At 48.9% G+C, this 16,841-nt stretch overlaps 1 protein-coding gene and 1 non-coding gene across 2 annotated transcripts in view; one reads left to right on the forward strand and one right to left on the reverse strand.

Annotated features, from left to right (window-relative positions):
• The window catches only part of LOC126018430 (short transient receptor potential channel 2-like), a 42,941-nt gene that overhangs the window by 14,437 nt on the left and 11,663 nt on the right, over window positions 1-16,841 (forward strand). Inside the window, 11 exon segments of the mRNA XM_049780569.1 lie at window positions 219-303; window positions 763-931; window positions 5,084-5,163; window positions 6,001-6,128; window positions 8,471-8,567; window positions 9,362-9,407; window positions 10,624-11,337; window positions 12,725-12,931; window positions 13,825-13,989; window positions 15,139-15,313; window positions 16,587-16,787. Of these exon segments, the coding sequence (XP_049636526.1) occupies window positions 219-303; window positions 763-931; window positions 5,084-5,163; window positions 6,001-6,128; window positions 8,471-8,567; window positions 9,362-9,407; window positions 10,624-11,337; window positions 12,725-12,931; window positions 13,825-13,989; window positions 15,139-15,313; window positions 16,587-16,787 (2,067 nt within the window).
• Window positions 3,476-3,594, reverse strand: LOC126019808 (5S ribosomal RNA). The gene has a single exon (XR_007499429.1). It is a non-coding gene; the product is annotated as a 5S ribosomal RNA (ribosomal RNA).

The raw sequence follows: 16,841 nt of genomic DNA on the forward strand, positions 1-16,841 counted from the left end.
CGAATGCTCGGCATTATGGAAGCAGAATCACAGAATTTCATACATTAGCACTGGAAGGGAGTGTCACATGGCAATGAAGTGTACAACTGTAGTAGATCATTATTCACTCATTCACTAAACTTGAGTTCTTCAGGCCAGGGAGTATGCCTGACACTAGGTGGCAGTGTCCCCTGAGAGTGAATAACTTGTTCCTTTTTCTTTTGTTTCTTGTTCCTTTTGTTTTTCTCAGGTTCACGAGTCTGATCCAAGCCCTTGGATGACTAATCCTTCCATCCGGAGAACATTCTTCCCAGATCCCCCAAAGTATGTAGCTGTCAGCATGCTGGTCTCCTTACCATTGGTTATTTTGTTTTTTTTTTGTGTGTTTTTTGTTTGTTTATTTGATTGATTTCTGATTTGGGGTAACACCAGGTAATAATCAGGAATTACTTGTTACTCCTGGCTCTGAACTCAGGAATTATTCCTGATAATGCTTGGTGTACTATATGGAATGCAGGGGATCAAACCCAGGTCAGCTGCATGCAAGGCAGATATCCTACCTGTTGTACTATCACTATAGCCCCTAATACTTTGGTTCTTGCTCCTAGAAGAGAAAAGCTGCCAAGTCATGCACAGGCACAGAGATGCAGAGAAGACCATCTTCTAGAACCTAACACTGATTATGTGCCATAGTGGTTTTCTTGGCACTAGGGTAAACTGTCTTGAGTAAACAGATGGAGGTTCTCTTCTGAATAGAATTAAATATGCTTTGTTTCCTTGCAGGACCACCAAGGAAATCTCCAACCTTAAGAATATGCTAAAACAGCTGCAGCCAGGGACTTTGGGTCGTTCAGCCCAGATGGTGCTGTCTGCTGCTTGCAAAGCTTCTCCAGCCAGTGTACCAAGTCCAGCGAACAATCACAGAGAACCAGGTTCAAGTCAGACAGTGCAGGTGAGACACCATGACCCCCTTTTGGTTTCTTCCTCTCCTCTCTTTCCAATCATCCTTTCTCCCTAATTTCACCTAAAGAAGTAGGGCTCACAGATAGGACTTCATATGGGAGCTGACAGGTATGAGAGGAAAAATCAAATATTGTATACTAAAAGAAAGCAAAGCTTAGGATTCAGAAATTCTGTTTTTTTGTTGTGTGTGTGTGTGTCACACCCAGCAGTATGTGTGTGTGTGTGTGTGTGTGTGTGTGTGTGTATGTGTGTCACACCCAGCAGTGCTCAGTGCTCAGGGATCACTCCTGGCTCTGCACTCAGAAATCACTCCTGGCAGGATCAAGGGACCATATGGGATTGCAGGAGATCAAACTGGGGTCTGTCCAGGGCTGACTGCACACAAGGCAAACGTCCTACCATTATACTATCGCTCCAGCCCTAGGATTCAGGAATTCTTATCTTTCTGTTTTGCTTTGTTTTTGTTTTGGAGCCATACCTGGCAGCGCTCGGTAGTTACTACTGGCTCTGCACTCAGAAATCACTCCTGGCAGGCTCAGGGAATCATATGGGATGCTGGAGATGGAATCCAGGTCCATCCTAGGTCGGCAGTGTGCAAGGCAAACACCCTACCGCTGTACTGTCACTCTGGCCACAGATATTCTTATCTTTTGGGAGGTTTTTGGTTTTTGTTTTTGTGCCCCACACACAGTGATACTCAGGGGCCATTCTTGTCTTGGTATGGGGAGTGGGGGACAGGGGTCATTCCTAACTTCATTTTTGTACTGAAGTTGGAACTGAATCTGGAGTGACCTCATGCTTTGTGTACACTTCAAACGTTCAAACGTTCTCCTACACGCAGGATTCCTCACCCCTCTCAGTCTTGATTTAATCATCTTCTGAATGAAGTAATATCCAAAAATAGGTACTCTAAAAATCTATTTTCTGTACCAGTAAGCAACTTTCAGATACCACGTGGTGAATTCAGCTCATTTCTGGCGCTAACTACCTGGTATTGGCATCAGATTCCAGCGAAAGGCCTCAAACTCCTAAAATTTTCCTCCTCTAAAGATGACCGGTCTCTAACCCAGGATTATACTACTCACCTAGTGGCTATATCTCAAAGGTTCCCATAACCCCCTTAGATTCAATAATTTGCTGTGGGAGCTCAGAGAAACAGTTCACTCATTGGGTAGTTTATTATAAAACCATATAAAACAGTGAAAGAAATAAACAGGATACAGAAGCCAACAGATTGAAGAGCTACATAGAGCATGGTGTGCTCATGGACAGGAGAGTGGGGCTCACAGGAGCTCTCTGGTTCTATGCACTAACCTGCCTTCTTGCAAGAAGTTCCCTAAGCCCTCTTGATGGGTTTTTATGAGGATGGCATTAAATAAGCACATATGATTAAATCATTGGCCCAGGTTCTGCCTGCAAGCTTTTCCTCATTCCCAGAGGTTAGGTGGGGGGGGGGGTAGAGTTCTCAACTCACAATCTCTTGGTTAGTAATTCCATCCCTAAGTGGTGTCCAAATGCTACCGTATTACCATAACAAAAGTCAGCTGTGTTACTTTCAACAGGAAATTCTTAGAATTTCAGAAACTGTGAGCCAGGTTAAATAAAATATAAATAAGATGTGTTTTGCAGGGACCGGAGAGATAGCATGGAGGTAGGACATTTGCCTTGCATGCAGAAGGATGGTGGTTCGAATCCTGGCATTCCATATGGTCCCCCAATCCTGTGAGGAGTGACTTCTGAGCACAGAGCCGGAGTAACTCTTGAGGATAGCCGGGTGTGACCCAAACCAAAAAAAAAGTATCCTGATTCTATTGAATCCAGAGTCAAGTCTCTCGACCAGGCTGCAGTTATCTCAGACTCTACTGAAGATATCTGTATTATTTTGTTTTGGATTCATACCAGATGATGCTTGGGTGTTACTTCTGGCTCTGCACTCAGGAATTTCTCCTGATGCGCTCAGGGGACTATATGGGTTAACCCGTTGAGGATTGAACCTGGATTAGTGTGTGAGGCAGATTCTACCTACTATACTATATTACTCAAGTCCTGAAAGGGATCTGTTCCCTAGCTAGAATTCTGGGATAGAGATGTTGGGGACAGGAGCAATAGCACAGTGGGTAGGATTTTTGCTTTGCAAGTAGCCAACCCAGGTTCAATCCCTGGTATTCCATGTCATTCCCAGGATCTGCCCGGAATGATTTTTGAGCATAAAGCCAGGAATAACCCCTGAGTGCTTGGGGGGGGGGGAGGTGTTGTGAGCCATCTGCAGCTTCTGGAGCAGCTGCATGGACAGAGTACCCCTCACTTCCTTTGCCTTGCAAAATTTTCATGGTGCTTCTTGCATCAGGCAGGAGCAGGAGAGACTTCGTTACAACCTTGTCCCCGCAGTCACATTCCATTGTCTGCTCATCAGCCATGAGCCATAAGTCTCACCCACACTCAAGGAGGAAGAAGTACCAGGAGACAGGACTCAGTGAAAGTCATTTCAGAAGGAAGATCGTTTTCTTTTAGTTTTTTGTTTTGTTTTGTTTTAAGCCTACAGCACCCAGTATTCCCAGGCGGTCTCCCATCCAAGTACTAACCAGGCCCGACCCTGCTTAGCTTCCGAGATCGGACGAGATCAGGCACGTTCAGGGGGGTATGGCCATAGACTTTTTTTAGTTTTAAATGCCTTAGTTTTCTTTTAGTAGTACCTACTGAATCTCATTCCCATACTGGGAGTGGGAGAAGCACATGGTACTGGCAGTCAAACCTGGGCTCTTGTGTACAAACTATGCACTCTAGCCCTTTGAAGCCAGACCCAGAGAACTAATCTTTACTTTGCTTGTATGAGAGGGGGAGCTTTGTAAGTGGTGGTCAGGAGGCTCAGGAACCCTATCTGTAACTCTCAACCAAGGCCAGTAGTTCAGTGCCTTAGGTTACCCAGTCTACCCCAGCAGTGCAGTGCTCAGGAACATTTGGGGCTATACCCACTAATTCTTGGGAACATATGGGACCTGGAATGAAACCAGTGTACTGTCAACCCCTGAACTATTCCTCCAACTCAGGAAGCTAACCTTTTTGGTCATCTAGCTGTTTCCTGGAGCTGTGAAGGTGTTTTGAAATATTTTAAGTGCTAGACAAAATGTTTTATTATGTTCTGAATAGATTGTCAAATGGTTGTTGCTGGGTTTTGTTATCTTATTTGACAGCCTCATGTGAGGCTCTGTGCCAGAGATACCACAATAAATAAAATAGCAGTGTTCCTACACTAATGGGGAGACATCTGTCCATGTCACACAAAGAAATATAAAATATAAATAGAAAAAGAAATATAAAATTTATGACTGGAGGGCCTAGAGCGATAACACAGCAGTAGGGTGTTTTTCTTGCATGCAGCTGACCCAGGACAGATCTGGGTTCCATCCCCAGCATCCCATATGGCCCCATAAACCAAGAGCAATTTCTGAGTGCATAGCCAGGAGTAAAAGAAATAGCCCCTCCAGAAGTGATTCCTTACAATCCACTGCAGATGTTCCAAGAAAGAAAGAAAGGAAGGAAAGAGAGAGAGAGAGAGAGAGAGAGAGAGAGAGAGAGAGAGAGAGAGAGAGAGAGGGGAATGGAAGTATGGAGGGAGGGAGGGAGGAATAGTACAGGAATAAGTAAGGAAGGCATTTGCCTGGCACATGACCAGCCCCAGTTCAATCCCCAGAACCGTAACTCCTGAGCATAACCAGGAATAAGCCTAGCACTGCCAGATGTGACCCAACAAAACATAAAACCTTTTTTGAGTCACACCCGCCAGCACTCAGGGGTTACTTCGGGCTCTACGCTCAGAAATTGCTCCTGGCAAGCTCAGGGGACCATATGGGATGCCGGGATTCGAACCACCAACCTTTATGCAAGGCAAATGCCTTACCTCCATGCTATCTCTCCGGCCCCCATAAAACTGTGTTTGATCTGTGCTTGAAAAGCAAAGCAGAATGAAAGACAAGATTGGGATGAAATAATTTAGGGAAAGTGCCTAAGAGGATAAGAGGAATTAGAATTTGAGCAAAGATTTGGAGTCACTCTAGGCTAGAAAGAGTATTTGTAAAAGAAAGCACATCCTGTGTGAAGGTTCTTGCATTAATGAGCTTGCATTAATGAACCTTCCTTACAGAGTCCAGACCTGAGAACCAAAACAGTGAGTGATGTGCACAGAAAAAAGAAACAGAAGACACAGGGGGTCCAAGCCTGCGAGTAAGTAGATCAGCGTGAAAGATTCCACTCACCTCTCCAGACTTTTTTGCCCTTCTCCAGCTATCCTTCTTGTCCCATTCATATTTCAGTTAAGTCAGGGTACTCTGTATTTGGGTCTTAATCTTGTAGTGGATCTAGAAGATAATGGAGAAAACATATCCTGGGAACAGGAAAATGGTTCAGAAGACTGAATTGTATAAAATGTTCCTTCTGTCTCAAATCATGAAGCCTGAAGTTAGCAGTCAACTCTGTTCTCTGTTCAAAAGCTAACTGATTTCTGGGCCAAAGAAATAGTACAGGGCTTAAGGTGCTATACATGCATGTGACCAATCCTGGTTCCGTCCTTGATATAGCATGGTTCCCAAGCATTACCAGGTGTATCCCCCAAAGCAGAACAAAAAGTTCCCTCAAGTCTGATACGTCATGTGGGAAATTCAGGGCTCCAACTCAGGGCTACTGGCTCAACAGCATATTTTTTCAGCAGGGAGAGGGAGGAAGGATCTCACATCCAGCAGTATTCAGGGATTACTCCTGGCTATCTGCTCAGAGATCACACCTGGTAGGACCATAAGAGGTGCTAGAAATTGAATCCAGGATGGACATATGCAAGGCAAGTGTCCTACCTGCTATAGTATGTCTCTAGTCCCATGCTTCACAGCACCTTGAGTCTATAGTCCATTCTTGTTCGTTTTTGCAATATTAAGGGTCTTTTGAATCCAGGGCCTTATAATGCAAAGCAAGTGCTTTACTGTACACTGGCTCCATATTCTACTCTTATTCTTTCCACCTTAATTCAAGAGGTGTCCTTCTAATGCCTAGTCTTTATTCTTCTTGCAGACTTGTCTCCAACTCCAGCTCACAGCCAAGCAGGAAAAGGAAAGCAAAGGCAGAAGAGAAAGGACATTCCCTACCCCAGACCCAAGTCAGCTCCATCCAGAAGAGTGGGCAGTGCCCCATTTGTGCAGGTGCGCTTCTGTGTCCCAGAGGTGTTGTATGACCAGGAGGGACATCTTGAAACAGGACTAGAACATTTAGAGATGCTGCCACAAAATGTGAGGAATGGAGTCCTTGACTTTGTCATCTCTGTGGCTCCCAGGATAGAAATGTACTTTCAGGAGCCGGAGAGATAGCACAGCAGTAGGGCTTTTGCCTTGCACGCAGCCAATTCAGGACAGACAATGGTTTGAATCCCAGCATCCCATATGGCACTCATGCCTGCCAGGAGCAATTTCTGAGCACAGACCCAGAAGTAATCCCTGTGTGCCGCCGCCGGGTGTGACTAATAAAAAAAAGAGAGAGAGAGGGTGATGGCACAGCAGTAGGGCATTTGCCTTGCAAGTGACTGACCCAGGACGGGTTCGATCCCCTAGTGTCCCATATGATCCCCTGAGCCAGAAGCAGTTTCTTAGTGCATAGCCAAGAGTAACCCCTGAGCATTACAGGGTGTGGCCCAAAAACAAACAAAAAAGAAAAAGAAAGAAAAAAATGTACTTTCATTTGCCTGTAAAATCAGAACCAGTGTATCTTGCCCTGGGCTAAGCTGAGTAAGGAACTGGGTCCCTGCACAGGTGAAACAAGAAATAGACATTATATTGGGGCCAAAGGGATAGTATAGTGGCTAAGATATTTGCCTTGCACTTGGCCAGCCTGGTTTTAATTCCCAGAACCATATATGGTCCCCACATCCCTGAGCACAGAACCAGGAATAAGCCCTGAGCACAGCTGAGTGTGACCTAAAGCAACAAAAGCCAAAAAAATCAGAATGATAATACAGCCAGTAGTGTGCTTGCTTTGTGTGTATCTGACCCAGGTTCGATCCCCTGCACCCCATGAGGTCCCCTGAGATTGGCCAGAATGATCCCTAAGCACAAAGCCAGGAGTAAGGAAGACCATCTCTTTCTCTCCTTCACCCCTCATTTCTGTAAATAAAATATTTTTTCAGAAGCAAGCTTTTAATAATCTTTGACAGTCAAGATAACCATGATTTATACATAAATGGCCTTTACAACAATCTAAATAAAATTATTAACAACAACAGGGTCTGATAGCACAGTTGGTAGGGTGCTTGCCTTGCATACAGCCAACCCAAATTCGATCCCTGACACACTATATGGTTTCCTTGAGCATCACCAGAAATAATTCCTGAATGCAAAACCAAGAGCCAATGATCCCCTGAACTCCACCATGTGTGGCTCAAAAATAAAAATATAAAATAAATTAAAATACAATAAAAACAAAAGAAACAGCATTAAGAAAAATCTCTGCTAGAAATGTCTTCTTTCTTCAGTTGTTTTACTCGAAGAATCTGTCCAAGTGATATGTATCTGCCCATCTCCTCTGACTTTCCTAAATCATCTCCCCACCTGAGCCCCCTTCTCACCTGCCACCGCTGTGTCTCATGGTTCCTTGCTCATCTTTACCTGCATTCTTCATACAGAGTCAGGCAGTGTTTGAGCACTGGTTCAGGTTCTATAGGTTCACACCCAAGGGGTGTCAGTCTAATATTCAAGCAAGGTAAGTCTGCCCACATAGCTCCCTTTTTTTGCTGGGGGGTGGGGCACACCTGATGATGCTCAGGGGTTACTCCTGGCTATGCACTCATAAATCACTCCTGGCTTGGGGGACCATATGCAATGCCGGGGGCAGGGGATAATCGAACCACAGTCCCTCCGAGGCTACTGTGAGCACAGCAGATGCCCTACTCCTTGCGCTACAGCTCCAGCCCCTACATCCCTTTTGGTTTCAGGTTTTTGTTTTTGGGCCACACCTGGCAGTGCTCAGGGACTATTCTGAACTCAGGGTTAACTCTTGGTGGTGCTCAGGGAATCATCTGTGGCCCCAGGGATCAAACTGCAGCTGCATCTGAACAGCAATTGTACACTTCCAGCTGCAGATAGGGCCTCCTGCTTGGGAGTTGGCCAGATTTGCTCCCTTAAACCAGAGAGATAAGATAGCACAGTAGAGGCCAGAGAAATAACACAGCAGTAGAGCTTTTGCCTTGGACGCAGCTGATCCTCCCAGCATCCTATATGGTTTCCCATGCCTGCCAGGAGTGATTTCTGAGTGCATAGCCAGGAGTAACCCCTGAGCGCCACCAGGTGTGACCCAAAAACCTCTCACACACACACACACACAGCAGAGAAGACATTGATTCACCTTGCATGCAGCCAAATAAGTTCCAATCCTAGGTACCTCATATGGTCCCCCCAAACTCTCCCAGGGTTAACTCCTGAGTACAGAGCCTGAAATATCACTAGGTGTGACCAAAAACAAACAAAAAATATTTTGTTTCTCCTCTCCCACTTAGGCATCTTCAGCATGGCAGTTCTCCCCCAGCACGCAGCCACCTGTGGAGAGCCTACACCGCCACACCCTTCTCCCTCCCCTTCACCACCATCCGTCCTGTGGGTGCCCTCTCCAGAGAGCTCGCCCCTTTCCTGGACCCAGTGCCCTATCTGCCAGTTACTGTTCTCAACAGGAGAAATTGAGGAACACGCCAGTATGTGTGGAGAGGCATGAGCTGTGAGGTGCCCTGTGGAACTGGAATGGTGTACAGATGCTCTTGACAGCCAAGAATGCTAACAGGACCAAGCTACCCCATGCCTCCCACCTCTCCCTCCCTCAGAGTTCTGCTCCTCTCCCAGTTGTCAAGGCTTCTGTCACCTTGGCACCCCACTCTCCCCAAGGCAATACTGTCTATCCTTTTCCCAGTTGGCCCATCTGGGATGGCATTAGTGGTCTCTCTGGGGCTTTGAGACATAATACAGAATGTTCCCCCATCCATCCCCATTGGTAAAGCAGGCATGGTCCTGAGTCCACTTTCCTGAGGAGAAGAAAAGCCCTCCCCAACATCCAGGCTGCAAGGGATCCTGGGAGGGTGATGAGGGTTTGACCCAAGACTCAGTTTTACCACCCAGGAACTGAATTGTCAGCATCCCCATGGTGCCCTTCCTGTCCTGGGTAGAATATGCTAACAGCATGTTGCCTGGGGCCTGGTGTGGGCCCTCGGTGACACAACATCCCCTCCTTGGACAGGAGGATAAGGGCAAATGGGTAGGTAAGGAGCAGCACTAGGCAGGCCCTGAGACCCTCAGGAACAGCCCCGTTCCCATTCACCCACAGACCTGAGGGTCTCCAGGTCCCTGCACCCCACCCCTAGCTCCACCTCTAAGCAACTCTGTCCTCTCCCCTTTCCCAGAAGATTTCTTCACATGGCATGAACACCAGGTCCCCTGGTCTCCAAGGTACAGGGAAGAGGGGGAACAGCTGGTCCTATCCAAGGGAGGGCCTGGGGCGGGGTTTGGATGGGCAGGAGAGGAAGCTAAACATAGGGGTGCGACATAGGAGCTCAGCCCTTCATTCCTGCCAGCCGAGTAGGTGCCACCATGGACCCCCTTGCGGTAAGAAGCACCCTCTTTCCGTCCCCCATTCAGTCCACTTCTAGCCAGCATCAAGCCATAGATTAACTTTGATTAGTTAACCTGAAAGTGGCAGAAATGTTTTACCTGCCTTGCCCATGGTGGACACTACCCTGTGGGCACCCTGGACCCAGAGAAGATGGTGAGACTGGAGCAGGGCCTGTTAGGAGAGGGGTGAGCTGGGATGGGGCAATGCCTCCTCTGAGCAGGACCGGGCAATTGGGTGAGGGGCATTGGTTGGAGAATGAGTCTGGACCCACTCTAGCATGGTCAGAGCCACAGGACTCAGAAAAGTCCCCATCTTCAGGCCCTCCTGTGTGGGCCTGTCTAGTCCTGTCCCCATGGGCTCTGGGACTTGCAGAAGGAGACTTAGTCAACAAAGTGGGTGCTAGGCACTTAGTCATCCTGTGACTGTGAGCCTTTCCTCTGCCATGGCCTGCCCTCTTCCTGGTGCCCACATTTGTCTGCTGGGGTGGGTTTCTGAGGATGGAAACTCATGAGACCTCAGTCCTGGCATTTTGTTAATCTAAGAATTACATAATAAAATAATTAATGAGAGTGTTTTTGTTAAGTGTGTCTGGGGCATGAAGGGTATCATGGTGGGGACCAGAGTCCAGAGTGGGTAGGTCTCTCACCAAATAGGCTGCTGACTCAGATGCAAGAGCCGACATCCCATAGGGTCCTCCAGTTCCTGCTAGGAGTGATCCTTGAGCACTCCTGGGTATAGCCCCAAAACATGCTGTGGTGGATGGGATTGGAAACAGGTTTATGGGTTTAAAGAAAGATATAGGAGGCCTCAAAATAAATTAGGTTGGAGGGGGCTGGAGAGATAGCATGGAGATAAGGCATTCATGCAGAAGGACGTCCTTACATGCAGAAGGACGATGGTTCCAATCCTGGCATCCCATATGGTCCCCCGTGCATGCCAGAGGCAATATCTGAGCCAGGAGTAACCCCGAGCGCTGCTGGGTGTGACCCAAACCCTCCCAAAATTAGATTGGAGACCCAGGACCCCACTCCCCACTCCTTCCTTTCACCCCAGCCCAACTGGAATGAGATCGTCAACAAAAAGCTGAAGTTCCCACCTCCACTGTTGGGGGCCATCCAGGAGGGGCGGCTGGGCCTGGTGCAGCAGCTACTGGAGTCAGGTGTCGAGGCCCCAAGCAGTGGGGCAAGTGGGCCCCCGCGGCAGGTGGAGGAGGCAGAGGACCGGTCCTGGAGGGAAGCTCTCAACTTGGCCATCCGCCTGGGCCATGAAGCCATCATGGACGTCCTGTTGGCTAATGTCAAGTTCGACTTCCGACAGATCCACGAGGCCCTGCTAGTGGCCGTGGATTCGAACCAGCCAGCTGTAGTGCGGCGACTGCTGGCCCGGCTTGACCGGGAGAAGGGCCGCAAAGTAGACACACGGTCCTTCTCATTGGCTTTCTTCGACTCTTCCATCGACGGCTCCCGTTTTGCACCAGGGGTCACGCCCCTCACCCTGGCTTGCCAGAAAGATCTGTACGAGATCGCGCAGCTGCTCATGGAGCAGGGCCACAGCATTGCCCGGCCTCACCCCGTCTCCTGCGCCTGCCTCGAATGCAGCAATGCCCGCCGTTATGACCTGCTCAAGTTCTCCCTGTCGCGCATCAACACCTACCGTGGCATTGCCAGCCGGGCACATCTCTCACTAGCCAGTGATGACGCCATGCTGGCCGCCTTCCAGCTCAGCCGGGAGCTCAGGCGCCTGGCACGCAAGGAGCCAGAGTTTAAGGTGAGTGGCCTAGCTTCTCCCTGTTCCCAGCCCCCCCCCCCCACACACACACACATATTAATTCTTCCATTGTGTCAGGGGTTCCAGGAAGTGAGTGTTAATGAGAATGATGAGGCCTCAATTTCCAATGTAATGGGGTATTACAGGATTTCACCTGAGGGAGAGCCCCAGACAGATAGGGGTGGCACTAGCTAAACTCTAAGGGCATTCTGAGTCTTGCATGGGCAGACAGCCAGTGTTCAAGATCCTGTGGACCTGAAGGTGGCTCCCACCTGGAAGGGAGGCCATAAGGGATAGTCCCAACCCTACTGCCCAGCCTATGGTGGTCAGGGTGCACTCCTAGGAGAAGCTGGGTTTATCTTGACTAACTCTGTGGGCAATGAGTTCACAGGAGAAAGTAGCAGGGAGGGCATTTAAGGGGTGGGTTCAGGAGCCTCCAACATGCAGGGGAGCCCTCAGGGCTTAGAACTGCTTCTGAAACCACAATTCTGCACCACACTCTGGACCAGATAGGCCCCCTGCTCCTTATGGACATCTGTGAGGAAAGAGACAAGCATCAGTGCAGAAATTGAGGCAGAATGTGGCAAGAGCTCATATAGCCTCACCTAGAGCCTCCAGTCAGATCTCAGGATAAGGCAGCTCCAGAAAGGAGCTGAGTGATATGGGCCCCACTTCCCAGGCCCAGTTGCTGAAACCTGGAAGGGGGAATTACCCCAGGGAACACTCCCTGAGAGCAAGAGCTGACACAGACATAACCTGTATACCCCCAGAATAGGATTCCAACTCAAACAAGGTGAGGACAGGCAGGCAAGGATGGAGGCTCTAGTTCTCAACTCCTTACACTGCCCATTCAAGTTCTCACAGAAAGAAAATGTTCCCTCCAACCACTGCCAGACATGACCTCCGAGCAGAGTCAGGGGTAAGACATGAGCACCACTGTGCGTGACCCCAAAACAAACAAAAACAAAAATTAAATGAAAGATAATAGGAGTAGGAATAGAAGCAGGACAGAAAACAGATTAGCAAAAAGGAAGCTCAGGAAGAGGAAAGGATTTTGTGTTGGAAGGACCCACCAAAATAGTGCCTCATGGTAGAGAGAGGAGAGGTGGGAGCATCAAGAGAGATAATCAGGGGCCAAGCAGTGGGGTAGTGGTAGGGCATTTGCCTTGCACGTGGCTGACCTAGGTCGAACCGCATCCCATATGGTCCCCAAGCCAGGAGCAATTTCTGAGCACATAGTGTCATCAGGTGTGGCCCAAAAACCAAAAAGAAAAAAAATTAAATAAAAAAGAGAACCAGTGTGATTGCATCTGTGGGGGCAGGTAGCCCAGGGGCAGCACTGAGGAAGTCCCCTTCAGAATACACACACAGGCCCCATTCCTTCCAGCCAGAGTACATCGCTCTGGAGTCACTGAGCCAGGACTACGGCTTTGAACTGCTGGGCATGTGCCGGAACCAGAGCGAGGTCACTGCAGTGCTCAATGACCTGGGTGAAGACAGCGAGACGGAGGCCGAGGTCCTGGGACAGGCCTTCGAGGAGGGTATCCCCAACCTGGCAAGACTGCGGCTGGCTGTCAACTACAACCAGAAGCGGGTCAGTAGGGGCCTCCACTCCACTCTCCCGTTGTCAGGACCCTTGAATCTGTGCCTCCCAACCTCCCTTCTTTTGGAGATTAGAGTGGAACCACACCCAGTAATGCTCAGAGGCTATAGCTGGCTCTATGTTCAGGAGTGAGCCCTGGCATTGCTTAGGGATCTATGCAGTGCTAAGGATCAAACAGAGTCAACCATGTTGTGCAAGGCCTTATCCCTGTTCTAGCTCTCTGACCACCAATGTCCCTTTTGAACTTCAGTTAAGCTCCAACCTTTCTCCAGCTCTTGGATACCCTGTTACCTCCAACCCCTGTAGCCCTGACATCCAGACCTTCCCTGTAGCTCTATCTCTGATCCCCCAAGTGACTTTAGTCTCATCTGTTGTTGGACATCAGTATCTCACTCTCTCAATCTAATGTCAAGAGAGTGCTCAGAGCTCAAGATCAAGAAATAAAGGCCTCTCCTAGAATACACAGCCCAAACCTTCTTTTGCAATGATTCCTTTGTACCCTAAGACACAAAGCCCTAACCTCCCTGCTCCCCCATCCTCAAGACCATTCAAGACAAGTGTCCATGTCTCTAACAAGATAGGAATTCTAAGCACCTAAGCTCACTGTTTTGGGTAGCCACTTCCTTCCAATACTGCCTAGGGCATGGGATCCAGAGAAGCTTGTTCTTTGAGTTGGGCACGTTCTCCATACACTAGGAAAAAGGGAGAAAGGATGAAGTCCACCCAGGCTCATACAAAGAGGTTCAGCCTCTCTGATCACTTCCCTCCTCCAGGGAACCATACCCCGATTCTCTCTCTAATGGGACAAGTAAGAGAACTGAGCAAGCTCCCCCTTCCACCCTGCCTGCAAACCACCCCTTCTGTTCACACCCATTTCTGTTTAGTTTGTAGCACACCCCATCTGCCAGCAAGTGCTGTCCTCCATCTGGTGTGGGAACCTGGCTGGCTGGCGTGGAAGCACCACCATCTGGAAGCTCTTCGTTGCCTTCCTCATCTTCCTCACCATGCCCTTCCTCTGCCTGGGCTACTGGCTGGCACCAAAATCCAGGGTACGAACACCAGAATTAAGGCTAAAGACCAAAGCCATGGTACAACTGGTAGGACACTTACTTTGCATGCAGCTAACCTAGGTATTGTCCCCAGCACCACAAAGGGTCCCCCAAGTCCAGCCAGGAGTGACCCCTGACCACAGAACTAGGAATATATCCTGAACTCTCAAAACAAAATAAAATTTAAAATTAACAAATTAAATAAAATGAACGCCGAAATGCAAATTGAACTGGAGAAGCAACTCAGTGGGACAATACTACAAAAAATAATAAATAAATGAAGTGGGACTAGGGAGAAAACTCAAAGAATAGGAGCACATACTTTGCAAGGAGGAACCCAGTTTCAAGTCATAGTACTACATGGTGCTGAGCACTAATGAGAGCAACCCCTGAATACTGTTAGCCCTAAAAAAATATGAAATGGGGGCCGGAGAGATAGCATGGAGGTAAGGCGTTTGCCTTTCATGCAGGAGGTCATCGGTTCGAATCCCGGCGTCCCATATGGTCCTCCGTGCCTGCCAGGAGCAATTTCTGAGCCTGGAGCCAGGAATAACCCCTGAGCACTGCCGGGTGTGACCCAAAAACCACAAAAAAAAAAAAATATGAAATGATGGGTGCCAAAGTAATGGTACAGTAGATAGGGCACTTGCATCACACATGGCCAACCCAAGTTCAGTCCCTGCCAAGAGTGATTCCTGAATACAGAGTCGGGAATAAGCCCTGAGCACTGCCAGGTGTAGTCCTAAAAAAGAAAGGAAGGGGGCCGGAGAGATAGCACAGCAGTAGGGCATTTGCCTTGCATGCAGCCAAACAGGGAGGAACCATCCCATATGGTCCCCCAGCCTGCCAGGGGCCATTTCTGAGTGCAGAGCCAGGAATAACCCTTGAGCACCACTGGGTGTAGCCCAACAACCAATCAATCAATAAATAAATAAAGTTTAAGAAAGAAAAAGAAAAAGAAAGGAAGGGCAAAAACAAACAAAGGAAGGAAGCATTAGGCCTCGTGTAGCACATTCCTAATAAATGCTGGAATACATGAGCAAAAAGGGAGGTGACTCGTGGGCTGAGCATTCTGGAAGCTCCCCTCAAATTGGGAGAGACACACACGAGCAGGACTCTTGAAACCAATTTCTCTTCCTTCCTCCCAAGCTGGGTCGCCTGCTAAAGATACCTGTGCTGAAGTTCCTGCTGCACTCGGCCTCCTACTTGTGGTTCCTCCTCTTCCTGCTCGGAGAGTCCCTGGCCATGGAGATGCAGCTGAGCACATTCCGAGGTCGTAGCCAGAGTGTCTGGGAAACTTCACTACACATGGTTTGGGTCACAGGTATTTGTGTGCAGCTTTTTCTTTGTGGCTTTGTGGCAGGTCCCCACACTGTTCATCTCATTAAGTGCCCCAGGGGGATCACAGACAGCAGAGCCATCAGGGCCACTCTCAGATATGTGGTAGCTCACAGCCCCTTGTGTACAAAGCCGGTGCTGTAAGGCACTGAACGAGTCCATGAGGCTTCAGCTGAAACATATTAAGAAACACAATTTGGGGCTTGAGAGATAGCATGGAGGTAAGGCGTTTGCCTTTCATGCAGAAGGTCATTGATTCGAATCCCGCATCCCATATGGTCTCCCGAGCCTGCCAGGAGTGATTTCTGAGCGTGGAGCCAGGAGTAACCCCTGAGCGCTGCCGGGTGTGACCCACCCCCCAAAAAAAAGGAAACAATTTTGGGGCTGGAGAGATTGCATGGAGGTAAGGCGTTTGCCTTGCATGCAGAAGGACAGTGGTTCGAATCCCAGCATCCCATATGGTCCCCCGAGCCTGCCAGGAGCGATTTCTGAGCGTAGAGCCAGGAGCAACCCCTGAGCACTGCCGAGTGTGACCCAAAAAAAAAAAAGAAAAAAAAAAGAAACACAATTTGTGATGGCACAGTGATAGAGCATCTGCTGGGTTTGATCCCCAGCATGGTTCCCCGAGCATGCCAGGAGCAATTTCTGAGCACAAAGCCAGGAGTAACCCGAGCGCTGCCTGGTGTGGCCAAAACAAAACAAAACAAAAACAAACACATTTTGAACCAAAGCAATAATAGTACAGCAGATGAGGCACTTGCCTTGCCTGCAGCTGACCCAGGTTTGATTCCCCAGCACTTCTTATGGTCCCCCACAAATACACCAGGAGTGATCCCTAAGCACAGAGCCAAATGTAAGCCCTGAGCACTGCCACTATGCGCCCCTTCTCCCCCACCCCAAAAAAAAATCATTGTCTAAGCAAATGAAATGTTTGATCCTGGATGAGGGTGATACAATAGAAACATTTCATTTGGGGGCTGGAGAGATAGCACAGCAGTAGGGCCTTTGCCTTGCACACGTAGCTGACCCAGGATGGACAGTAGTTCAAATCCCGGCATCCCATATGGTCCCCTCCGAAGCCTGCCAGGAGCAATTTCTGAGCAAAAAGCCAGGAGAAACCTCTGAGCACCGCCGGGTGTGACCCAAAAAACAAAAAAAGAAGAAACATTTCATTTGCTTAGCGGCCAGCTTTCGCCCATAACCCAGTGGTAAGGAGGAGAGTTCACACACACCATGGCCACCCCACTACCTTCCTGCAGGGTTCTTGTGGTTCGAGTGCAAGGAGGTGTGGATCGAGGGCCTTCGCAGTTACCTCCTGGATTGGTGGAACTTCCTGGACGTGGTCATCCTGTCCCTGTACCTGGCAGCCTTCGTGCTCCGGCTCCTCCTGGCTGGGCTGGCCCACATGCACTGCCGTGATGACCCCGAGGGAGCCCTGTGCCACTATTTCACCACGGCTGGTGAGTGACCCCGACTCAGCCTGGGGTCACTACTTACTGCCTTATCTTCCTTGC

This window comes from Suncus etruscus, chromosome 9 (genome assembly GCF_024139225.1).
Source record: "Suncus etruscus isolate mSunEtr1 chromosome 9, mSunEtr1.pri.cur, whole genome shotgun sequence".
Lineage (NCBI taxonomy): Eukaryota > Metazoa > Chordata > Mammalia > Eulipotyphla > Soricidae > Suncus > Suncus etruscus.